Source organism: Typopeltis vanoorti, chromosome 12 (assembly GCF_054136105.1).
Source record: "Typopeltis vanoorti isolate ZY-2024b chromosome 12, IOZ_Tvanoo_1.0, whole genome shotgun sequence".
Taxonomy (NCBI): Eukaryota; Metazoa; Arthropoda; class Arachnida; order Uropygi; family Thelyphonidae; genus Typopeltis; species Typopeltis vanoorti.
The window spans coordinates 110,416,263-110,444,237 of record NC_143560.1 but is presented as its reverse complement, the minus strand read 5'-3'; the positions used below and the strand labels follow the sequence as shown (position 1 = coordinate 110,444,237).

Sequence of the window (27,975 nt, the reverse complement as noted above, 5' to 3'; positions counted from 1 at the left end):
AAATCGAACCTACAAGATCTCTTCTGCCTTCTGTGACGTTATCGGATAAGTAACTTTTGTCCCCAAAATGTATTACTGAATATATATAGCCTTGATAAATTTAAAAAATTACCTCATCTATAATGAGCTACTTAAACTAATTAAAAATTTAGCTCAATAGCATCCTACGACACGAGTCATTATGAATATTATAAGAGGTAAACAGCTCTGGTGAATTTTAAACAATATTTTTTTCATTAAAATGTTACTTAATCTCATTTCAGGGACAACTCTCGTTGGATGATACAACTTCGAGATCAGTTTCTTTTCTTTCACATGTAGATGCTCAAAGAGTAAATATCAACAGAAATGGCCTTGTACCATAATAAATTATCTAAAATAAATCCTGACATGATATCCACGTACAAAGTCCACAACTTATCGAGGTCATGATTTCAATTTCTCTTTAATAGACTTTCTCTGTAAGGAATTAGCCAGTCCTATATCTCGAAAGCGACTAGTAACTATTGTTATAAGCATCAAGAACAAAACACAAAATGTAAAATTTCATTCATTTTATTATATTTTTTTTTTTACATTATTTTATTTTTAGAAACACAGAATGGAAGCGAGTAGCTTCTGCTCAAAGATACATATTTTTCACAGGCTTAACAGTCTGATAACATTACAAAACAATTTGCTAATAGCTGAAATTACAGCCAAAACTGTCATCATACTTAATGAAATACGGAAAATACTCTCTAATCTGGAGAATAAACTGCGATTTGACAATAACCGAATTAATGAAGGTAATGGGTAAAAAAAAAAATAAGAAATTAATTAATGGTTTGGCCTTTTTACCGAAAAGTCACAAACTGCCTCTTCATTAAAATGTGAGATTACATTTTGTCTTGAAAACCAAGCGGGTCCTACTTTGGCCCAGTGCAATAACACCGCTGTAAGCCCAGCACAGCAGAGGAAGTATCGTACAACTGAAGAGCCTAACATATAAACGGAAAAAACTCCACTAGGGCAGGCTAGGATTTTGTGATTAAACAGAGACAGCTCACTTTCGAAAAGTGTGTTACACATGAGTTCCTTTTAAGCAAAACAAGTCTATTCCCCTTGGAATGCTACAAATCGATTCCTTGACATTTTCTGAAAAATGTTGCAACGTGCCCAAAGAGGATTTTGTCTTTTTCATTATTCATTTACTTTTATTTTCTATGAGCACTCTAGCTAGAAGGAATTTATTATGGAATGTACTTTCGGTCATTTTGTGTTTAAAATGACCGAAATGTGAATTTCGGTTTTATTTATTGAACTAATAAAGCGAAAAACAATTTCGCTTTATTAGTTCAATTCAGTGAAGCGAAATGGAGCAAGAGGGTAATACGCACTGCACGATAAAAGGTATGTGTAAATATTAAAGGAGAGAAGAATCAAAACCATGATCCTGTTACTGGGAAAGCCCTGGGATCTAAAACGGTAAAAACTGTATAGGTGTGTGGAATTTAAACAGAATGGAGGCTAATTTTGGTGTTCAGAGACCTCATCTGTTTCCTCAACAAATACTTTTGTCTGGTCTAAATAAATAGAATGGGGAAGACGGATGTGGGGGACTTGCTACTACTGCAACCGGTTATGTCAGGGACGATGCTATGAGATAACAAAGAGCAGCGAAGCACACTTCCTGACTTGCGGAATAGCAACGTTCATAGGACAGTGGTGACCACTGTGGCAACAGCGCAGAGAATTTCGACGAAAGCGAGAAACAGAATGTACCTGTACACGAGATAGAACGGTTGGCGGATCGCTCATAATAAAACATCTTAAATTAGAGGCTCCAGCTTCCCAGGAATTGTTAATCACAGAACTATAATCACCTGTACAATTAGTGACCTGTCGCGCTTCCCTTCAAACGGGTTATCGCACTCTGAACATTGAAGATGATGAAAAATAAACGATTTAACCACAAAAAAAAAATAATAAATAAATAAATAAATAAATAAAAAATTTTAAAAAAATAAAAATAGGATCTAAAATTCTTCCCCATCTATTTACATCAAACTTCAAGGTGCAAGCAATAACGTAAACAGAGCACAACTTTGCAAAATGCAAAGTTATTTATTAAATCCATTTTTATAATTAATGTACTATAACGGAGTATTTATATGTACTGAAAACACCCTCGATTAAAATATCTATGAGATTAGGAGAGTAACCAAATCGTCGCCCCAAGTATCGTGAAGCCCAGTGGAGAAAGACAAGACTTGAAGGAATTTTCAACACAGGGTGAGTTAATCAGTATCATATGAAGGTAGAAGAGTTTACCCTCCTAGAAACTCGGGTTTTTCATCGGACAGGACAGGCAAACTGGCCACGAGAAGTACACATGCAATTAACAGACATAATCAGACTGGTTTCACAGCGTCAGTCGTTGCTTTGGTTCTAATTCCAATCCGTGAATCGTCACAGGTTTACTAGAATGTAATGTATGCAATGCGATGCCTTAAGTTAAATCTGTTGTCAACCAAAATATACAGATCCTTATAATTCAACAACGTTTTCGAGAGCCTTCCAACTAAATCTAAAATCTTAATTTCTGAACGTTACTTATATTTATTTATTTATTCTACCTCTATATTCGACACGTCCAATCATTCAAGATCTTCACATTTTAAGATCCCCTTTAACGTTCACCACGCAATTAGCAATACCCACCTGATGCATTTCAATCGGATGAGGAACACCACCGAAGGCTTCATTAAAACTCAGATAAATCGCATCAGTGCAATTTTCTCCGATGACTTATTCATAAAATGTCAGCAGATTTGCAAGCATCGATCTCCCTAACGAAATATGCTGTGTGCGCGTGTTTTGCTCAACAAGTTATCCCTCTCAAGAATATTATGAATACGAATCCTAATAATGCTTCCATTAGTTGAAAGTTAATCCATCAAACCCAAAAGTGACGATTCCTAATTTCGCCGACTCGTTATAAATAGCAATAAGTGATTAGTTTTTCCTCGCATACACTTACGCACCACTAAGGGCATTATACCGAACATAGATATTTATCTCGTCTGCATGAAAGAATATCTCATAACTAGCAACTGATTTCTTTTTTGGAAGCGTCTCGTTTCAGTAACTTTTATCATCTGAAAAATAGGAAACACACGTCACGTTTCAAGGCCACCTCCTACTCCTGCTGAGTTGTAATACATAAGAATAATCCAAGTTGAAACTTATACTTGTATATCATTCGGAAACATGAAATTTTCTTAAGATCTACTTGTAATTTGGAAATCAAACCAGAAATGCCTTAGTGAGAATCGATGTTTTCAACAGCAGTTTGTTTCTCTTCTCCCATCAGTGAAGTGTTACGGTGGGGAATATAACTTGGAGCCAGGAACTTGGGTGTGGGTGCGCAACTTAACTTTTAGCCCTCTTCCATCACCACTAGCAGTGTTTCTTGAAATGTGTTTCGCGGAACCCTAAGGTTCCGCGAAACACAGTTCTGGGTTCCCCAGGACATACAAACATTTACTGGAAAACTTTCAGTACATGGGGAAAATACTAACGTGCGAAACTGTGTGTGGAGTTGAATAACTGGTGAGTCACATTCCTCTACCCAAAGGAATGTGACTCACCAGTTATTCAAATGATTCACTCCTAATTCAAACGATCATGTTAACTAATGATAATTTTTCTAAACGTTGATTTCCTATAGTCTAATTACCCAAATTGTGAGGTTATCTTCCTAGAAGACTTTAATGTTCATAATTCAAAGTGAGTCCTCTTCTCTAACTTCACAGATCACAAAGATAGGAAAGCGGATTCATTTGCTTTCAGTCAAGATCTGTCATATTAAGATTTTTTTGTTAATCAGAATACCAGATAATCATCACCATTCAAGCAATACACCGGAGTGTCTTAACTATTTTCCCTCCAAATACACGGTGGCTACTCCACCCAATCGCAGCTTTATATTCAATGGCACTATAACAGCGATGACAATTCGAATTAGTTGATATGATTATTGTTTCCGGTCTCCGATCGAAACACCTGATCCGACCAACTAACTGAAATAATCCTTGCTTAGAGAATAAGGGCCTTCATTCTCTACTCCACTGCAAATCTTAGAACTATATCCAATCCTTAGATATCTAAAAAATGTGCCAACTCGGTCCAACCAAGATAAAAAAAAAAAAAATTTTTTTTAAATAAAAAATACATATATTCAGTGGCACAAGTCAAAAATTCCAGCTTTTCACTCCGCCTACACTGCAGCCCGAAACAAGTCTAAGAAAATCATCAACAAATTCAAAGCAGACTCAAGAACCTAAAGCAATAAGCTTGCCTCCTGCTCATAAGGCAATCGGAGCAGGCCTTCTAGTCCCTTGCTAAGGCTGCTGTAAATTATGCCCGTCCTTATTTCTGCTTCTCTCAGCATGGGTGATATCATGATGGTACCATAATGACGTCACGCAAAGATAAAGCAGTCCTCTTACCATCAGTCTTTCTCCAACTCTTGTATAGACGACCAACGCAAATCACCTCATATGCTCACTGAAGAACATCAGAAGGTTAGTCGATAGTCTTGATACTAATAAGTTTCCAGGTCCAGAAGACTGTGCTAAAAACTTGTGCTCGAGAACATACAGCCATTCTGAATCACCTATAAGCCATCACCCTCATCTAGCATTCGCCTAACAGCATAAAAACAAACTTTCATCCAACCTGTTCCAAAAAAAAAAAAAAAAAGGAAGATAAAAGACAAATTATTGTCCTACCACTCAATACTCTCGAAAGTTATGGAGAAAATCATTCATCAACGACTAGCTTCATCACTACCTGGGAACCATCAGTTGACTGGTGATCATCAATGTGGATTCTGCTATTTTTTCTACAGCAAACTTTGCTAATCTACCACTCTTTGGACACGGGCCATGGAAAGATTTGGTGATACCCAGACTCGCTATTAATATCTCCAAGGAATTTGATCCTTGGAGATATTAATCTCCAAGGACCTTCTGAGATAGAGGATTTTTTTTTTTAACCAAGCTACCATTCTATGGTCTCTCTCTCTCTCTCTCCCTCCCCATATTTTGTGACCTCTCGTGTGTGAAGTTTTATAATTTATTGTATGTCTCACATCCGGAAAAGCCTTCATCAAGACACTATTAAACTTTATCGCTCTACTTTTATTTATATATACAGTATTAGTTTAAAATTTTTGAATACACTTGATTATACAATAATTTTAAAATCATATTATACATTCAGTATAATTGACTAATTATGCGCCAATAAATGGCGTTAGACTACAGCAAGCAGAACAATCTATAACAATGACGTCAAAATCATAATATACATAAAACTATCCATCGCCTGAGTGAAAGGAAAATACAGGTAACCCTCGTATAACGCGGTACTTGTACAACGCAGTTTCGATATAACACGGTCTACAAATTGTAGTAATCCTTTATATTTTCATATATTTTTTACCGTGCGACTTAAAATCAAATTTTATCTTCGTTAAAATTTTGTCTGCCCGTATTGCGCATGTAGTTATAAGTAGCGAATTTATATTTGGTTTTTCAAGTGTTTTGTACCCAATGTAGAAAGTTACACAAAGAAAATGAATATCGACTTCGAAATTCTACTAATTTTGGATAACGCACCAGGCCACCCAACAAATTTAAGCCATCCAAATATTAAAATAAGATTTTGCCGCCTAATACTACTTCACGTATTCAACCACTCGACCAAGAATAATATCAACATTTAAGTCATATTCGTCGAACATTCCAGTTAATTTTGGAAAAAAAATGGAATCTAATTCAAACATGGCACTGCTTCAAACGTGGAAAGAGTTTTCAATATTGAATTGTGTGAAAATTATTTCTCTGTCCATTAAGGAATTACAACCCTTTACACTGAATGCCTGCTGGAAAAAAATATGGCCTGAAGTCGTTCTGGAACAAAATTTCGTACTTTCAGTGGATGCCGAGCTACGTCGTATAATAAAGGTCGCACACATTTTTGGTGGAGAGGACTTTTGAAAACGAAATTAGTGAATTAATTGATAGGGAAACAGATTTAAATGAGGAGGAACTGGTACAATTAATAGATGACGTCGAACCAAATGGCGGGGAAAGTTCTGCCGAAGATTCTGATGAATAGGTAAAGAATTCAGTTTAAAAGAAATTAGCGGAAGGATAGTTAAGAAAATATTTTACGGATAATGATCCCTCAATGGAGCGCTCAGGAAAATTTACGAGACAATTGGATATTTGTTTAGCTCCAATATTATGAACTTAATAAAAAAAAAAAAAATTGAAGCATAGTGGTAAGCAAGGTCCTATTACTGACTTCTTGATAACTAAACCAGCTAAAGTATACAATGAGAATTATACAAATGATCCAAGAGATTTCACGTGATGACGACGTCCGGCCACTCGTAAATAAAGAACATCTACGAAATGTTAGTTTTGAAGACAGTGATAACAATTAAAATATGCACTATTTTATTTTGCCTAAAAAATTTATTGCATTATATGCAATGAAGTTTACGTACAATTTGTAATTTTTATAATTTTATACTATGTATTTGTTTCATAGTTTATAAGTTTTCTTAATTTACATGAATTACCTGAATTAAATAAAAAATATTTTTTTATTGGTTATGTCATTGTTGTTTATATAATTAAAAAAAAAAACGATTTCGGAACATAACCCTACTTTTTCTATGTGATCTGAGTGTCGCATAACGCGATTTATATAACGCGGCATTTCTGTGGAACCTAACATCCGCGTTATACGAGGGTTATACCTGTACCCTAGTACGCACCCTACAAGTGCTGCTTTTGAGCTGTTCACAAAAAAACGACTTCTCTGCAGCCCGTCTTATGGTGACAGTTAATAAATTAAATAATTTAACGTAATACACAAATGTCGGATAATTTGAAAAAATGTAGCAAAATTGAATAGTGCCAACTGTGTGGTGTTGCGTGACATACAATATTCCACACTGGAAATTACCAAGAGGGATCAGCCATGTCGCAACCGGTAGCTTGATGAAAGATAAGGTTCTGTATTACTGTTGTGTGGCTGTTGAATAGTACATGTTCGTATGTTCTAGTATAGAAGTGACTATCGTGTCCAACTTCGTGGCTCTACAAATCTACGACTGGAATATATTTAAAAATAATCTTGGATATCATGTCACAGAAATAGAGTTAATGTTTATCTTAACCTTTTATGGACCCTTTTAAATAGGAAAGCCGCCCTTTGCACTACGTACAAGAGGTCGAAAAGAAGTATTTGATTTTAAAATCCAATTAAATGTGCGATTTTCCTCATTCCGTTAAATCTTAATGTCATTACTAATCTGTCAACACTCTCCAAGTGGAATAAATACCGCGCATAATAAACGTTCAGTAAATTTCATGTGTTTATTGATATGACGAATGGGACATTCCGCTTCATGTTTCCATGACAATAGATTCTGCTTGCATCTATGACATGGCAAACCACAATTTACGTCATTCCAAAACAAAATTCGACATGTTTTAGAGCGCCAAAAGGTTTGATATTAAACTTAAAAATTTTATTTTCTTCGCTATTAAATTTAGTTTCACTCTGATGGTTACTTTCTGAATAGCATGCGCTGAAAAATTTTTAGACAAATGCTACTGGAGTAACGTTAATTTAGAAAGGAATGCCTCCAAAAGCGCGATTAGAAGAACGATGAAGGGAGCGCCCTTAGGTTTGGAAAAAGGGTTTTTTTTTTAATGAAGGCAAGTTCGCCAGTCTACTACTGTAGTAGCTGGGATTTTCTTAAGAAAACTCAGGTTTTACTACAGACAAACCGGTTGGAAAACGTACGCAATTAACAGATAAAATAATGTATAGGTAGGGCAAATTGCGAGTTACATAGTAACTCGGGGGATCGGGGATGGGGGATCGTATAAAGTAAAGTGGTCTATCGCGACTCTACGGAAATGACATATAATAAAGATTTTACGTATAATGTCATTTATTTGTTGAATTAATCCGTAATTCTTCGCTGGCGTGCCCTTAATGTAAGTTATGTTATAAAGCTAATACCAGACACAAAATACGTTATATCTTAAATCCATTTTTTTTTTTTTTTTGTAAGAAAAGTATATTATGCGGTGGTTTCCAAACGCCTGCATGTATCTCCAATAAAGTTTCAGTTAAAAATAACTCCAATTTAAGGCAATGGGTTTCAAATTAATATCTTATGAGAGTCTATTCACCGCATCCTTCGGTTGCGATTCCCTCAAGCCAGCTCGTAACTTAACTTCCGTTTAAAAAAAACAAAAAAAAACAGGAATGCTATGTAAATATACAAAAATGCACAAGTGGCATGCAATGATCCGTCTATTGTTTTGTTTTAGGCTATTACCTTTTCGGTTATTTTTGAAAACTGCTGTAATCGATTCAATTGATAAAAAAATCTTTAATTTATAATTCCAATAACAATACAAAGAATAATAAATAGGTACTTTATTTAGGACATTAATCTCGAAATGTTTATGGAATTTTACTGGCTAAGAAGTCCAAAAAATGTGGGAGCCACTTGTTCTCTTTCTTCTACTTCTCAAACGGAGGTATTGGATCTCGGTGCAATGTCTGCACAGCTGGAAAACTAACGTAGAGAAACAGAACATTTATAAACCTTTTGAGATATAAAAGTTGCACCAGGTGTTTTAATTTTTTTTCCCCCTTTCCGAATATAAATACTTCGAGGATTTTTTTTTTTTTTATTCGTGGGTAGTAATATACATTACTACTGGTTATATAAATATGATTTATTACATTATATATAATTAACTGCGTTTGTTTTACTAACATTTAATAGAATAAAATTTCTTTATTATTTTTTTAATTAAATCAATTAAGGATATTTATTATATTTTTAAATTAAATTAATATATCGAAGTATTTTGAAATAAAATTTCCTAAAATATGAAAGTTGCCCCTTTCATATGTGGCTACAGTTGAAAATAATTTTAATATCATCGATTGGTTGGGTCAATACATGAATTAGCTTCACTCCGAACAGTGTTTTAAATGACTAATTCACAAATCTCTTCAATTAAAATATTCACTCCGTCGCATTATTTAATGTATTCTTTATCAAAAGGCAGAGAAATTTTAGGACTCCATTGGTACACATGTGAAATAAACTTTTTTTTTTTTTTTTTTTTTAACTATTTTTCAGCCCACTTATGCGTCCGCCTTCAGAAAAGTCAACATCTGATCAGGCATTGCTCTTTCGAAAATTTGCAAGTCGCCTATCAAATCCCACGTGCGCAAGGATGAAAACAAAACAAAAAAAGAACTAGTTTATTCGCATATGGTGTTAAATATGTCCTGCCCTCCTTTCCGTATCCTTTTTCATTTTCCCTCAATAAATACGAAATAGTCGAACGAATGTGGGAATTTTTTCGTTCCCTGTAATATTTTCTGCACAATGATTTTTGCTGATGATTCTCCAATTTCTTTCCTCCACAATTGGGTTTGGAAACACCGAAAATCGTCACATAACCAAACATTACGCAAACAGCGCCCACAACTCGAATATTATCCCACACAGGAGATCCCAATTCCCTTACATGGAAACTTGTTCCACTTCGATGAAACCCAGTGTTTCGTATGGGCTGGCTCAAAAAGGGGTGTAGGGGTGATGCCGTCTACTTGTCTCTAAGTTGAAGTGCTGCGTGGGTAGAAGGCGTCAGCCATGCTAGTGTTAAGCTGGTTCGGAGTGTCTTTTTCTTTTCTTTTTTTTTTCCGTGCAGTTTATCACAACAGGTGTGGCCGAGCCAAGTTCATGCACATCAAATGTCAATTTTTAATTGCTGTAGTTAAAAGGGCTGATAATTTGGTCAAGTTTAGTATTACTGTGAACATAAAAAAATTCAAATCAATGATAATGAGCTTGCTATTAATTATAACCCTGATTTCATTTGGATTGTGAAAATCCGCAGGGAGTGCCAGAGATAAAAGGTGGAACATTGGTCGTATACAACTGAAAACTACACCATCAAAATTGCACATAATAATAATAAATTATTTGGATTATTTCTTATGTTCTTTGTACGTGTCGTTCTGCCTTTATAACATAACCAAAGAAATCACTAATAACAGGCTTTCTTCCGTGCTCGGAAATCGTGATAATATAAACAGGCATTATTCTAAAAGGTATTTGTCCTGTGGAATTTTTACACACTAACCAAATAAGCCCACAGTGGCTGAACTTTTTTTGTTGTTTTATTTTTGTGTCAAGGACTGTCTTTTCAGTCTGCGAAATTTCTTGAATGCACTACCCACCTCCCCAACGATTGCAAAAGATACTAATATAAGTAAAACAAACAACTGCTGAAAGGCACTTGTTTCCCCACTCGTTACGAAAACAGCTGTTCCAAGAAATGGTTGTCAAATTAGAATTTAAAAGCCAAACACCTCGTCTCTATAAGCCAGGACCTATCTAAGGAGAAACTGGTACCCATGAAGTCAACAATACTGAGAGGATAGCAATAATATTTTTGGTTTACAGATCAAGTGTTGATCAATTTTATTAACTTAACCAACTAGTTTCGCCAAACTTTAACTGTTGGCGTCTTCAGGGCACTTGCATATAGGCTGAAATAATCTCGCAATTATGTGTAACTATAAAACTGACAAGAATAACTGTAAAAAACTGACTATAATAATTACAAATATAACAGTATCGAATGTGTGTGAAACAAGTATCGCGTGTACAAGATTAGCAGCTAGCTGTTGCTAAGGAACTTTCTGTAGTTTGTATTCAAGTTCATTTCTTTTGTTTTTAAAGATTTGATTAGGATTTTCCATATCTTTGGGAGTATTAGGCCTTGATTTCTGTTAAGGTTGACAGTAGAACGGGCGACTGTGGCTGCTGCTTTGAAAATTCTTGAATGGTAATCTTCCTCTATGTAAGGGGAACAGCTTTTGTCCCACTCGATGACATGGTTAGTTGTAGAGAAATGAGACGATAGGCCAGAAATGTCCTGTCTGCTGTTTTTGACATAGCCAATGTGCTCTTTTTGCCTGATTTCAAGGCTTCTCGAAGTCTGTTCGATGTAACTAGAGCCACACGAGCATGGAATATTATAAACTCCAGCATATTTATAGAAAGTGTGGTTTGGAGATCTTTTGGAGATCTTAGTGGTTCTATTGGTTTAAATGTTACTCTTATTTTGTGTTGTTTGAGGAGGCTGGCGAGCTTGTAGGAGATGCCACTTACAAACGGAATTGCAAAAGTTTTTATATATTGAATATCTTCTTGTTCTTTTTGTGGTGGTTCAGAGAAAAGGACTTTATTGACTAGTCTTCTTGGATAGCCGTTCAATTACAGACTGTTCGAAATTAATGTTAATTCATCTTGAAGGGTCTCGTTGTCTGTTGTGATGCGAATCGCTCTCTTCTTTAACATGTGTACGATGCTGAGTTTATGTGAGATGTGGTGAGAGGAGCTGAAATGTGGGGAGCGACCTGTATTGGTAGGTTTTCTGTACACCGATAGATTTATACTGCCATCAATTTGTTTCTTGATTAAGATGTCTAAAAACGGTAGTTGTTTTTCTGTTTCAAGTTCCAGAGTAAATTTAACAGGTCGCAACCTACATTTCAGCTCCTCTCACCACATCTCACATAAACTCAGCATCGTACACATGTTAAAGAAGAGAGCGATTCGCATCACAACAGACAACGAGACCCTTCAAGATGAATTAACATTAATTTCGAACAGTCTGTAATTGAACGGCTATCCAAGAAGACTAGTCAATAAAGTCCTTTTCTCTGAACCACCACAAAAAGAACAAGAAGATATTCAATATATAAAAACTTTTGCAATTCCGTTTGTAAGTGGCATCTCCTACAAGCTCGCCAGCCTCCTCAAACAACACAAAATAAGAGTAACGTTTAAACCAATAGAATCTATTCGTAAACCACTAAGATCTCCAAAAGATCTCCAAACCACACTTTCTATAAATATGCTGGAGTTTATAATATTCCATGCTCGTGTGGCTCTAGTTACATCGAACAGACTTCGAGAAGCCTTGAAATCAGGCAAAAAGAGCACACTGGCTATGTCAAAAACAGCAGACAGGACATTTCTGGCCTATCGTCTCATTTCTCTACAACTAACCATGTCATCGAGTGGGACAAAAGCTGTTCCCCTTACATAGAGGAAGATTACCATTCAAGAATTTTCAAAGCAGCAGCCACAGTCGCCCGTTCTACTGTCAACCTTAACAGAAATCAAGGCCTAATACTCCCAAAGATATGGAAAATCCTAATCAAATCTTTAAAAACAAAAGAAATGAACTTGAATACAAACTACAGAAAGTTCCTTAGCAACAGCTAGCTGACAATCTTGTACACGCGATACTTGTTTCACGTACGTTCGATACTATTTTATTTGTAATTATTCTAGTCAGTTTTATAGTTACACATAATTGTGAGATTGTTTCAGCCTATATGCAAGTGCCCTGAAGACGCCAACAGTTAAAGTTTGGCGAAACTAGTTGGTTAAGTTAATAAAATCGATCAACACTTGATCTGTGAACCAAAAATATTATTACTAATTCTCAGGATCAGGAAAATAAACCTCCATTATGAATACTGAGAGATTGTTTTTCTAATTCAGTACACCGATTTCATTTCTCCATTCTAGCTTTGTTCCACTTCCTAGTAATGCATGTAGAAATGCATTATTGTCCACGATTGTAATAAACTAAACACGGAGCGCATGTTATTTCTGAATGCAGGCAACCATGGTAATTAGCCAGCCATCTTGACTATAATGAATCTCGAGGCTACCATTTAATAAGAATAAATCAAGTACATTTACTTAATTTATAACGTTTCTTTGAGAAAATTATATATAAATTTAAACTAACTGCGTATTTTCTAGGTTTCAGAACCAACTAGTAAGTGATAATTCACTTAACTCATCTGAGGATTAAAGCATGGAGTGGCATGCTTTAATCATACATGTGTGGACGGTGGAATAATGTAAGCTACACTAGTTAAAAAAAAAAAAAACTCTCACCAATTCGAAAAGTTGTAACTGGTCAGTATCATTGCTGGTTAAAAGTCAATGGAATTTGATAATGATGCAAGACAGATGAAACTTAAAGGAAGAACGATTTCCGTAGTTTCTCTAACTTTGTCAGTGAAGAAAACAACCTGAATACATTTCCCTCCCACACAATCCAAAAAGGTGTCAGTATGTTTCCCTTGCTGAATCGACGAAAGCTTGGCAATGTTTCAGTATCAATTTGTTTGAGTACTTAATTAACACTGAGGCAGTTGATGATGAAATCAAAGTTGACGAGTATGAGCAAAAAAAAAAAAAAAAAAGCCTTATTATAATAACTCAGTAAAAGTGGGAAAACTTTCCAGATTCTAATTCACATGATAAGATGACGCAAGCGTCATCAGCAAGCCGATTCCCTATTACCGAGAAGCGACATGCTTTTATGGATAATGTCAATGGAATTTGAACGTATTAAAAAACGTGGTAAAAAACATTTAAAAAAAATTGGGTACTTTCATACTAGCATCAAATTGGGATTCAAAAATTAACAATATTATTGCCGTTCTCTTTATTAGTTAAAATAAATAATGAACTTTTGAAGGATACTTAACGCGATCCGTATAACCGGGACCGAATGTGAGTAACAAAAATAAAATAAAGTAAAATAAAATGAATTCCACCAACAATATGATTAAAATGCAAATAAATTCGTTTTCAATCAATACGCAACAAGTGGAGATGAGCAGTTATGCTCTATAATTAATGTCTATGAAGGGAGAGGCCGGGAACTCATTCCCTGTCTAATTAGTCTGTTAGCAATTTTAGTATCGCCATTTTCAAAAGACCACAACTCCATCTTCCTGCAGTTTTGAATTTAAAACATGTACAAACAAAACCTTTCTTATATTACTGACCAGTGGCGAATTCTCATGCTTGCTATGCAAGCCCATTACTTGAGAAAAAAGTAATATTTATTTGTTAACAAATGCATGCATTTATAAGCATTCTATTTAGGCTTTTATTTTTGTAGACAGAAGACGTGTTAGGCTTGCGCGGCAATAATTGAGCTTTGCGTTGTGTATCGAAGGCCGACGCATGTCAGGCTACCTTGGCTTGCTCGGCTGGGGGAGAATCCAGGTCCTCACTTCAGCACTGTGATTTCATGCGCGCGCATAGCCATTTCCGCTACCTCCACGTCATCTCAATCTGTTGCTTACACACGGGCCATACGCAGTCAAAGTAGCTCTAGCCAGTGAGCTTCAGCCAGTCTTTACAAGTGTGCGTGTTGCTTGGGAAAATTGAGTTACAACCAACTTTTTATGACGATGTTATTGACCAGTTCATAAAGAAGAACTGTAGGGTAGAATTTGTATTCAAGTAGCTAAATTGAAAAAGATAGAATATCATTTGTAAAATAAATGTTGTATTTGTATGATTAAATGTACATACATTTCTAAATACAGGTAACCCTCGTATAACGCGGTCTAAAATTGTAGTAACCCTTGTTGAACGCGGTCTACAAATTGTAGTAACCCTTTATCTTTTGATATGATTTTCACCGCGCGACTTAAAAATCAAATTTTATCTTCGTTAAATTTGTGTCTGCCTGTATCCCGCATATAATTATAAGCAGTGAATTTATATTAGGTGAAATACCCTTTAGTGCAGTGCTTCCCAAATTTACGGATGCCAAGGCCCCCTTTGGAAAAATTAAAATATTTCAGCCCCCCCCCCAATCGAAAAAAATCGTAATACAGACAAATTATTATAATATTTATTGTATTTATATTTTCAATACAATTTATATTCAAGATTTTGCGTTTGTAATTTTTTTGTGCTTCTTATCAATACTTTGAAATGAAACTTATATGAATAAGCATATATTTACTAATATTCATTAACCGCTGAAATACGCAAGAAGCAAAATTTGTAAACCAACACCAATGTGTGATTTTTTCCATTAAAATATAAAAAATAACAAAAAAGAAATAAAAATTAAATACCTTTCTTTTAAGATAAAAAAAATCTACTTAGTCTAAAAACATTTTAAATTTGTTTTCATTATTTCACGCCCCCTCCCCTCCCCAACAAAACTTACGCCCCCCCCCCCCAAGGGGGCCGCGGACTATAGTTTGGGAAGCGCTGCTTTAGCATGTACCTCAACTGTTTACCGTATAAAACGTTTATTGTTGAAAATTGTCCTCGTTTCTGCCAGGAAAGTGCATTAAAAATCATAACTGTGTTCATCTCAAGCTGAGCATTTTATTTTCTGGTGAGTTACATACAATATGTAATGCTTGCTTTTTTTGTGTAAAAAAATATTTTTATAGTAATGGCCACAAACTACAACGAAAGGGAAAAAACCAACATTGAAAACAAAATTAATTTCTCTCAAAGAAAAATATTCAAAATCGTGGATCGGTTGAAAAATGGAGAAAAACCAGAAGTTTTTGTAGGGACTTTGAATGTGTTCGATGCGGATGAATCCGGGTTAAATTGGAAAAAAGTGCAAAAACGAACCTATATTTCGAAAAATGAAAGATCAGCTCCTGGATTCAAAGTTTCCAAAGATAGAATTACTCTACTGTTTTGTAGTAATGCATCAGGTGATTACATGACAAAACCAGTGTTTATTAACCAATCCTCAAATCCTCGTGCTATGAAAGATTAAAATATGCACTATTTTATTTAAGTTAAGGGATATTGCATCCCATATTGTTTCCTAGCCGAATAAAAAACTCAAAGAGTTTCATGCCGAATATAGAAACTATATAAATTTCGGCGATTCCAAGCGTAAGCAAATATACTAATATACCTGGATAGTGCAGCACCTGACCCATTTGGTAGTGCAAACTGAGGCAACTCATTGCACGATTTTATTTTGCCTAAAACATTTATGCATTATGTGCAATGAAGTTTAAGTACAATTTGTAATTTTTATACTACGTATTTTTTCTATAGTTTATGTTTTCTTAACTTACATGAATTACCTGAATTAAATAAAAATATTTTTTTGTTGGATATGTCATTGTTGTTTATATAATAAAAAAAAAAAAAAGATTTCGGAGCCTAACCCTACTTTTTCTATGTGATCTGATCTGAGACTCGCATAACGCGATTTATATAACGCGGCATTTCTGCGGAACCTAACATCCGCGTTACACGAGGGTTACCTGTACATAGTTTTAAATGGTCAGTAATTCATTATTCCGATAATCAGACTTCAATCACACCTCTCATTCCCTGAATTATAACAAGAGCAAGCGTGAATTTCAAGACCAGCATTCGCTCCTGTTACTGATTCTGATATAATTTATCCTCCCTCCAAAGATATTCTAGGAAATCATTCTTTATAGTGTCAACATGATTTTTATTAATTCAAAAAACCTGTTTAGATGTTTTTTTTAACATTGGCAATAATTTAGAAAGACCTAACAAACAACGCTATCTCCATACAGAATTCAGAAGAATTCTGAATTTAAAAAGAAGCATATCAACATTACCTTACACTGACATCATTTCAAGTATCAATCCAAGCCTTCTTTGTACTACTTTGAAGTCAGCTAGGGAAACAAAGCGACCAACACCATCCATATAAAAAACTGAATCATTTCGTTAATGATTTCTCGAGTTAAACACGAAATTTTTCATTTTCGCAGCATGTTACAATAACACCTGTGAAGCACTGCATAACAATATATGCTGTATTAAGTAACAACATATACGGTATCATGTTTTGCTGACTATTCATCTAATTTAAAGATTAAAAAGATTATTTTAGGCGTGCTCACCAAAACTCACTTTATTCGGATTTAGATTAGCATGCTGAACTTTCCTTAACAGCAGCAGCATTCTCAGAAGATGATACTCTTATTCAAGGAGCTCACAATAATATGATGCAAATACATGTGGATAAAAAATATCCTTGCTACAATAGATGGCAATCAATTGTACAAAAATAAAATCTCGTAAGCTGAATACGATAAATGTCGTATTGAAGATAAATACCTTGTGAAAAAATAAGAAAGAAAAAAAAAAAGAAACAAATGACTGGCCTCTTGAATTGATGGGACGACGCCTCTCAAAAATACTCCATCCCACCCAAATTACATGATGTACCAATCTAATAAGCTGGAGTTGACTTCTGATCAATCGTCGTTATGAGGGAGAGAGAGAGAAATATCTTATATGACTGAAGGGCACTGAGCATCGAAAATCTACTTTCAGGCTTGTCTAGAAAATGATGTATCTGACGTGAACTTCCTCCATTTTATCGACCAAAGTTAAATTCGAATGTCTTCCGCTAATTTATCAGTGAGTGTCAGGGCCGCTTTTATCATTAGGCGACCCTGGGCAATCGCCTAGGGGCGTTTAATTTAATTTTTCAGAGTTTTTGTATTTAAGATGTAATTTTCTTGTCTTATAGATATTAGGAGTAATCATATATGGTTTTGATTAATAAATTTTTTTAATGTTCATAATGATATTATTTTTATAAATATCCACATGTGTAGGTGTGCTTGTGTGAGTATGACAAATATATAGAGAGAGACAATGTATAGGGAGCGCCTAAATTTTCTTTGCCTAGTGGCATCAGATACTCTCGGACCGGCCCTGGTGAGCGTACATAATGATGACCTTAAAGCGGGGAAAAATGTGCCTTGGAGAATTATCTTTCAGATTATTGAAATGTTTCTTTGGAATATAATCGACCTGTTCGCAATGCTTCGATTAACAGTCTCTATAACGATCACCTCTCCGACAAGATGAAAAGGCCAGGATGTATCTTCATTGCTTCCACAATAAGCATTTACGGTGGTACAGATATGGGGCCAATAGGTCTTGGTACAGGTCCTTCAGATGAAAAAAATGAAGAAATGAAGTCTTTTACTTCATTTCTCAGTGGGATGTATTCGATTTGGTTTTGGTTGTAATTATGACCGAAACAATTTATGCTTTGAAGCCAGCAATATATCAGTTAAGTTAATCAGGAAACTGCCATTTCCGTATAAGACTAGCGAATTCACTTTCAGCTGGAACCCTCGCATGCGAACTGGGATTCAAACGCCTCCCCCGCCTCCCTAACAGATGGGGAAATACCACGGCTGCATTAAGGAAGCGCTGTAGGATACAAAAACTCCAGAGAACTAACCTTCTCACAGTCTAATAGATCTGAATTCCTTCCTTCACTATTGCACAGAGTCATTTGGATTTCAATTAAAATATTGAATTTCATTGTGTCCAGTTATTTGGGCAAGGTTTAAATTCGGAAATTTTAGTACCTAATTCACAATAGGAGATAATGTAAAGATAAGATGTGGAGGGACGATTTTAGAATTGGAAAGATTTCAATATTTAGGTAGCTGGATCTCAGAAAAAGGAACTTCAGAATTGGACATTAGAAATAGAATAGACAAAGCTAAATCGGCATTTATGGAAATGAAGAGAATTTTAATAAACAAGAATATTAAAATAGGTGTTAGAATTGGAATAGTTAAAGCATCAGTTTGAAGTATTGCAAGTTATGGAAGTGAGTCATGGACACTCAGAAAGAGAGAGATGGAAAGAATTAATAACGCATTGGAAATGTGGTGTTATAGAAGGATGGAAAAGATTAGCTATACAAAGAGAATATCAAATCAATAAGTTTTAAGACGAGTTGGGATGGAAAGAACACTGCTCAAGAATATTATGCAAAGAAAGACCAGTTTTGCAGGACATCTTCTGAGAGGTTCTTTGGGACACCTGACAAGAACTATATTACAAGGGAAAGTTGAGAGGAAGAGAAGACGTGGAAGACCAACTAGAGAGTGGTTCATTGACATCGTGGAATGGACTGGTTTAAGAATGACGGAGGCGACAGACAGAGAGAAATGGATAAAAGCTGCTCATCTGCTGCAACCCTCTTGCTAGAGGATGCTACCTGACGACGACGAATTCAAAATAATACAAAATGATAGCAAGTTTGGCTATACCTGAAATCGTGCAGTTCAATGTCTCTATGAGACAACAATAGCTGCTGCACTGTTCGTCCGATGAATTTACTACTATGTTCAAACAATCGCAGCAAGTTGAAAATAATAGGGAGGGGCGGTGATATATCCGTGCGAGGCGACCTAAGACGAGAGAAGAATTACAGAGGAAATGCATTTTTGGAAAATTCTCTTGGATCATTTCTAAACTTACTCTTCCATTAAAGGTTACTCATGCTTTACAAAGTGCCAGGCCAGAAATGCATCCACAATACTTTGTTGATACCGGCCACCTGCTGTCCATATCTGATCATAAGATTATCGACTGGATCTGGATGTTTGGATTACGATAAGCGCTTCACAGAAGTGCTCAATCAGTTATTACTTTCCTTTTCTGTATAACAGGAAAACAAAACAACATACAAAGCCCGTTGAAAAAAAACAGAACGTTCACAGCTTATCATTACAGTAAATACTTATAACCCTCCAAGCGACTTTATTACAAGTTTATATTTGAAATGGCTGTAAAACTATTATTAAATAAGCGTAAAAGTAAGCTTACCTGGAAATGCAGAATAATTGTCCAAACTAAACCTAAAGTCAACTTTGGATTGCCATCGACGATATCTTCGGCCCGAATGTTCACTAATTTTATCTGCAGGAAAAAAAGTCAAAATTAATTCAAATAGGATGAGTCGACCAGGAATTTATCACTATGAAAATAATATGGTTATTTATTAATGTGCGCGATTTCAGTTACATATATCTTCGTCGGCCTGTTGGCTGAGTGGTTCGTTTGCGTGCTGTTCGTCCAGCAGGCTGAGATCTGGGAGAGCTGGAATCACAAACATGGGCATGGATGTTAGTGCCCGTCTTTAAGTGAGAGAATAATAACATCGCTCTATACTGGAGGCCTGAAGTGGCTTAAAAAAATTTTAAAGAAGTTTAGGTTTGGTCTCTAGAATAGGGTTTTCGGATTATGTAAATAATAAATAAATAAATATTACAAACAAAGAATGAAATTAATGAACGGGGGGTGGGGAATCCTCAACCCATCTTGGTGCACGTGAAATAAAAAAATATAACTCATCCAAAAATTTATTTGAAAAAAATGTCTTTATTGGAGTTGATTGGTCAGCATTTGCATGTGCAACTATGAGGGAGGAAACCGGTCATTTCTGAAACACGAACCACAATTGTAAATAAAAAATTTTATTCCAATATTACATTAATTAAAAATATAATTTGAATTATATTTCATTAAAAAACAAACAAAATTTATAGCATATTGACACTGAAACTGATTGATTTTGGAACTAGAAATTCAAATGAAGTAACAAAATACACGACTGAATTGCAATTAATCGCTGTAGAAAATTTAAAAGCTGTCCGTGTTCAAAAGACAATAAGAATCCTTTTTCGTAATAATCTACAACTAATGATTCTTTAAAAAAAAAAAAAAACTTTTGTTTCAAAACTTTTTGAAAGTTATGATTTCGTATACGCGTACATATTCTGCTCGTAATATATTTTTAAATATGACTGAACTGCGAATGCATTCGAAGCGTCTTTCTTATTAACTGACATCTTCGGTAATTCTTTCTCCCAAGTCAAAGTGTCCGCTATCGTGCCTGGAAACTAGATACAGTACACTGTACCTTCGTTTAACCTTGAAAATATGCCTGGAGATGTCATTAACACGTCGCACTTTTATGAGAGGCATACAAATTAAGAAAGTTACGTAAAAAAAAAAAAAAAAAATGATCGAGCTTGTGAACGTCTGCAGGCATTTTGTCTAAGATACACGATAACGGAAGGTTTTGTAAGAAAGGTAAAGCCAAATAAAATAAAATATATACTTATAAAGCCTTCCCTCTGGATATACAGAGGAGAGTCCGACGTTTCTGTGACATGCTAAAACATCCTGAAAAGTGTGACACAAAGAAATACTTCCAAACTTTCTTTGCCGTACACGACCTAATCATTGAAAAATGTGATATGACGTTATTTACAAACTATTTTCTACGCCTTGGTGTTTGTCCCAGGTTTTCATCTTCATTCCTATGATCATTTTCTTCAATACGCAGCACTCTTGAACATATTTTTACCTTTCCAATTTACTCGATTCAACATATTTCAAATGTTTAAATACTTTTCAATGTTCCGCAATAACAATCGAAGATTCACGACTATAATAACGATACTAGCAGAAAGTGTTTTTTTTTTTTTTTTCCCGCTTGGTTACAAAGTAAATTATACTTGTATATAGAAGTCAACAAAAAATTGTTAAGATACTTCGTGCACAAACTTTGCTTACTCTTGTGTTAAGATTTAAATAAGAATATTATTTTTGGGGCAAGTATGATATACTATAAAACAGTACGCTTCATACAAATATTTTATAATTTTTTGTCTTTACTTATCATGCTTGTAATACATATAATTTCTTTTTATTTAAAATATAAATAAAGGTGGGGGGATATAGCAATTCTTATTCTTCTTCGTATTTTCTATCTTCTTTAATAGATCCTCCATGGTATGAACGATTTTACTTGTTTCGGATTCAAATCGCTATTTCGTCTATCTTATTTTGCTCTTGGGAATTTTGAATCCATCATCATTATTTTACTTTTTGCTGCCTAACACTGTCCATATTCAAGTAAACCATATTCCATAATATCCATTTTAAATCCTGCGCATTCTTTTTTTTTTCATTGCATTATATAAGACAGAGAGAGGGCGCGACAAATACACTGACCCACTCGGTCGTGGCGAATAGATTTTGCCAGCTGGCGAGTAGCTGCAGACTGAACAAAACAGTTTTTATTTAATAAAAAAATAACGGTTCTAAACAAAATCTTTTTTTTTTTTTAACTTTAAAGAAAACACAGAAGATGCGTAATTATAAAGGACCATTCTGTTCTTCCCGTTATTATTGTTTACTGACTTTAAATTTTAAAAATTTAAAGTCAGTTTTAAAACAATTTTAAAAGACGGGCAAAAAATTTGGGATTATACTCGCAGTGCCAGCTGTCGTCGAACAAACTGAACGCCGTTTAACAAGATGAATTCTGAATCAAAATCAGGAGAGGGGGGGGGGGGATCTTAGTTTTTCTATCTTCGTATTAAGGTATAAGGTACCCAGCTATGACTAGAGCTTTTTAGCTCAATAACACTCCATCCACATTCGTATTAAGGTAGTTTATTTTTGGCGCTCATTAAAAAATTTAACAGCATACTTTATGAAAAGAATACATTAAACTTACGTACACATTTCTACTATGAACATTATGTTCGCCATTAAATCATAAACGATATAAAAAAAAAAAAAAAAAAAAAAAAAAAAATCTTATTCTCTTCCTCAAATTAAGATTGATTAAAAGGGCACAAAACTGGCAATATTTAAATACAAATCTCAGAGAGAATGTGAGATCGTCTAAAACTCGTGGTTATAATAAGAGACGCCTCTTTGGAGACCTTTTTAATGCAATACCAAGTTAACTCGTGCTGAAGTCGCAGCATTATTTCATCCTGACGGCCGCATGGATTTGACGTATACAGGGGATATCCAAGTGAGATAAAAATAGCAGTAAACAAATTATTTGATATTTAGTATTTTAGAAGCACAGTGGAGATCAACTGATCTTACCTTTCGATATTTAAGAAAATTCAGGCCTATTTGTACATTTTGCAGCATGTGAAATCGCATTTTTCCTTTTTCTCTGGGCTAGAAAGAAAAGGAAAAATTGAGAAATAAGTTTAGATTCATAAATAATTTCAATAAATATGAAATAAACGAACATTAATTTGTTCAATTATATATATATATAATGAAACCATTTGAGTCTAATCAGCATATGAATTATCACTTCCTGTTAAGAAAATCTTGAAAATCTACAAACTACACTCAACGAAGGTGAGTCATGTAATAATATTCAAGTATCCGTGAATAAGATATGTCAAGAGCAAGTAAGACAAGCACAGAGAGAGAGAGAGGAATGCAGTAATGAACTCAATCCCCAAACTGACCTTATGTTAGTGAGTGAACAGGTCTAAGGCATTAAATTCAATTCCCTCTGAATTCATCAACCTCGTTTAAGTTCAACACATTGTCTCAATTTTAGCATTAATTCGGCGGACTGAATGTCTTGGCTAAGATCCAAACATTACGCCAATCAATTAATTATCTTTCAGCCAACAAGAGTCCGCAGCTAAGTTTCAATCTCTCGTACATAAATGCAGTATCACTTTGGGAGAAGATATCTTGGTACAGCAATAACCTAGATAATTCGGTCACGTTTTCAATTCCACGTCGTTCTTTCACTGATAATATTCTTTTATGAGGCACACGTTTTACTGACAAGTAAGGTTACGAAGTCCTCCTTACAACGCAGTGTGATCAAAAGTGTGTGGCCTTAGGAAATTACAATGGCAGGTATAATCTTATCCACTGTTTTTTTAAAAGAAATTTAAGCCAGCATTTGCCTTTTAAATAAAAAATAAAATAAAAAATCTTACATTTCATTAGCTTGGAGTCATATGACTACCGAAGGTCACAATAACGTGCAATAAAACAACCAACAATTCTATCTATAGAATTATCTGCAGCATTATCTTAAATGTAGATAACATACTTTTAAATATATTGTTAAACTGTTCCTATTCCTGAAGAAGAACATAATATTCGTTATTCGCATCCGATTTAGTTAGAAGGCATCCTGGATAGACTGTGGCACGCGTCTTATGCAGCAACAAGGCAGGTAGGATTGGTATCTGGGATAACGGCAGAAGCAACCAAAGCTATGAGGCGCCAGTATTACTCCTACTAATCGCATGTGTTCTTCTGAAGAGTTTGGCGGTTTCGCGGAATGAAAATTCCTTCCATTTTTGTACGAGACCGGATAACCCTCCATTAGTTGAAATGCCCTCATAAAAGATTCTTGCCGCCTTAAACGGGATTCGAACCTAGGTCTTTAGGAAATGTAGAGATATGTAAGCGATAATATGTTACCTTATGACTGTTATTTAATCAACAAAATTCAGATTTTCGCGATATTACGTTCTAATGGGTGCGATTAACATCGCCAATATTATCCCACTGCATACGAACAAGGGATAGTTATTACTGTCCGATTTTTAACAAAAATGAAAATTGTTCCCCTCGACGTTTAAACTATTTAGTTTTTATCAAAATCTGTTCTCGAGTTGTTCTGTGCGTCGCACGAACAGCCAGACAAAGATGTTCGTTCGAAAGAGTCAACAAATGAGTTAAAATTTGAAATGGTTAATATTCGTTTCTACTTCTAATTGGAGTCGACAACCTGTTTTGAAAAATGTATCCGTTGTTGGTTCGAATCACACTGCATGTCTTTAGGTGGTGGATTAATTTTATCGCTCGGTGTGAGACCAATACTCTAATTAATGGAGAACCGAAGTGGCTTGAAAGAGTTTCATGTTTCGTTTCTAGACCACAGTTGCTAGATTTTCTAATCTACTCGCCCAGGATACTAATACTGATGTACCTGTGGTGCAAGAAATGTGTACAACAATAAAAATAAAAATATGCACTCACCAATAATTCTCCAGACAGCACTTCCAGCAGAGCAATAAGATTGTTTCCATCTCGCATATCTTCAAATAAATCACCAACATGTCGCCCAGCCTGAAATTAAAAAAAAAAAAAAAAAAACTTATAATAAAACCACCACAAATATAAATTAAAAACTAAGTAATTATCATAATCAAAAATGCACAGTGTTTTTTTTTGTTACATTTCACAAGACATCCTTTGCATTCCCATGTTCTACAATATTTTCTTTTGAAAAATCGTGACAACATTCTTTTTTTTTTTCCCCTACTACTCATTATTTCACCTGTCTCACACATACCCAAGCATCTCAACAGGATTAGTGCTATCGAGAGAACATTTACCACTGTCTTGTTTTCGCTTTGCCGTGCGGACTGTTCTCTTTTCCCCAAAACTATAAAGGGAAAGTTGATGATTTGACTGAACGTCAAATCCACAATTATGAAATAAGATATTAGCAGTATTCTTTAAATGCAACTTTTCAGATTACAGAGAAAACAGCAAGACATCTAGAGATTGTCTTGCGGTAAATTTGTCTCTTCTGCGTACTTATAAATATCACGTTTATAGTTACGCCATAGAAACTAAGGTTATGAAGACAGCAAATCATATTAGTTAACAGTTTATATTTCCAGTCCATTTTTCTGTTTCGAATGGAAGTGTTTCTACACAGTATCTTTCAAACTTTTTTAACCACGACCCACAACAAAAAAAAATACATTTTGCATCGTAACCAGTCGCACACATACATTAAACTGAAACAAAAGTAACAAAACCATAACCAAGTTAATATCAAAGATGATTTTATTAACATTTAAATACAATACGGCAAAATAAAATACAAGAACAAAATTAGGAAATGTTTTATTCAATACGACGGGTAAGTCTGCCGATTTGTGACCCACTAAATTGATTTCGCGAACCGCAGTTTGAAAGCCGCTACTTTAGAGTGCATTTTGAAGGCGAAAAAGAACATACTTTGCTTCAGAACTGTGGCATTTGATGCTACTCAAATAGATGAATGGGCCAGATGCCGAAGACAAGATTTCAGACGTCGTTAATTTGGAACAGAGAAGTCAGTCTGTTCCAAATGTCACTTTTATTGACTATCAAATAAGCTACCTCACTGTAGTTCGTAGAAGGCCTATCCACTTCGAAAGCCTATTAGCCAACAAAGCATGGTGCAAACGAGCCAAACTTCCATAATGGGGGTAGCAATGCCGTTTCCAAATGGAGCACACTCACAAATCTGAAACAAATCAGACTTGAATGAAATACTATGAGCAGAAAATTCGCTCAAAGACACAATCACTAACTTGAAAACAAAACAAAAATATTATTTAACAAAACAAATTCATTGCTCTTCGTCATCATAAGAGAGTAGTTTCATCACTTTGTGTAACAGTGGCTCAGTAGCGCTGTTGGAAGCATGACGGGCATTGCATTGTTCCACTGGAAATAACCCTAGTTTAATTCTTGTCATAAATGGAGAGAGAAATCTTTATATGAACATTTTCAATTGAAGATGAATAAACCTATCACATACGGAAGTAGCACTCTGGTTTATCATTCCGCATACAGGAAAATGGGCCACAGAACATAAATAAGATAAACATACTATATTAGTGGCGTAGTGTACAAGGTGGGTTGTGTAGTGTAGAGTGCACTCTCGCGATGAGTCCATAATAACAACATTCGGGCTTCACCAGAAGCAGCTAAGTCGCTCTTGAGTGGTAAGTGGATATTGAGTGGCTAATGGTGTGTGTCTATTTCAAAAGTGGAGCCTTCATTTATTAATATCCTTAACTTTCAGGTGAGGAAGGGCAACTGCCTTAAATCTATTTTCAGAGTTTGGAAATTTTTCAATTAAAGAAATCTTTAAGCTTAAAGAAACTTGGCTCTTTCGTGCACGAAGAAGAGGGACGTGCTCTCTCCATATCTTGGAGTTCGCTTATACTTTTCAGTCAATTTGGCCCTTTCCGTTACACCATTGCAATCTTTCTTCTGCATTGCATTCTTTTTCTAAAAAAAACATTTTCGTTTAAATAATTTTATAGATGGTTATTTATCTGAATTACTACATTTTAGGAATAAGACTACTGCATTAAAAATCAAGTATTTCGAATGATTGTGTAATAATATTACTCGAATAACACGAATCAGAGTTGCAATCAATGCCATTTAAATATGCACATATATATATGTGTGTGTATATATATACACACACACACACACACACAGTCATACCCCGACTTACGCGAATCCGGAGTTACGCGGTTTTTTATATGTACGTATTCCCGTCCAGCTTCACGCCTCACCACTAGTCGTATCTTTCAGGCGCCGGTCGCATTCGCCAGTGTCGCACAAGCTGTGAACAAGCACTAACGTGTTTCGTGCGGTCTCCATTCATACACGATTTTTATAGTCTACAAACCTTGCGATTGTTTAATGTTATGTTCTTGATAAAAATTTTATCACATAAAAAATAATAATGTCGTCCAAAATAAGCAAGTCCGATTCTTCTACAGCTAACAAGAAAAGAAAAACATTGACTTTGGAAACAAAACTCAACATTAAGGATTTTGAAGGCGGAATGAAAATTTCTGAGCTAGCAAAGAAGTTCGATCTACAGGAATCCACAGTAAGAACAATCATAAAAGAAAGGTTTACAGATTTTGGAGGACATAGGTTCTAACGAGGAACGAATTGTAGTCACAAGGCAAGGAATAAAAAAATCATTAGCTTGCTATGAAGAAATTTTGCGTGACAAGAAAAAGACATGATGCCGTCAGACGACTCTATTAGATTTTATGAAACCATCGACATCGAAATAACTTTCTTTTTTTTTTTTTTTATGTACGAAAAACTACAATTATGATTATATTTCTTAAAAAATATAGGTGATTTTGTAAACCTTTGGTCCCAATTGTATGTTTGTATATATAAATTACATGCAAAATTATACCCCGAGTTACGCGAATTCGACTTACGCGCTTTTTGTTGGTCCCACCTACCGCGTAACTTCGGGGTTCTACTATATATATAAATATATATACACATACATACACACACGAATATTTAGTGTAATGCATGGCTTATTTTCAATTGTGGAGTGTCGTATCACGTTGTTCTGGAGATCTAAATTGACACACAAGTTCGGTATTATAATGAGAGGCAACATAACTGAATTTTTTTTACTCGGATATTACTCAACGCGCCCACCCGTGTTATAAAGTCGCTCCCTACAGTGTGGAAACCGTTACCATAGAAAGTGGGTCCCGACGCAATACGCTAACTGCATTCCCTAAAAGGCCGCTCCTTCACGTAGCTACACGCAT

At 35.0% G+C, this 27,975-nt stretch overlaps 1 protein-coding gene across 1 annotated transcript in view; it reads right to left on the bottom strand.

Annotated features, from left to right (window-relative positions):
- Nucleotides 1–27,975, bottom strand: part of shot (dystonin-like protein short stop) — a 1,304,552-nt gene that overhangs the window by 1,159,014 nt on the left and 117,563 nt on the right. The window contains exons 3-5 of the mRNA XM_090402172.1: nucleotides 24,623–24,712; nucleotides 22,700–22,777; nucleotides 19,613–19,705 (exon numbers count right to left, since the gene is read on the bottom strand). Of these exons, the coding sequence (XP_090258298.1) occupies nucleotides 19,613–19,705; nucleotides 22,700–22,777; nucleotides 24,623–24,712 (261 nt within the window). The remainder of the gene's footprint in view (nucleotides 1–19,612; nucleotides 19,706–22,699; nucleotides 22,778–24,622; nucleotides 24,713–27,975) is intronic.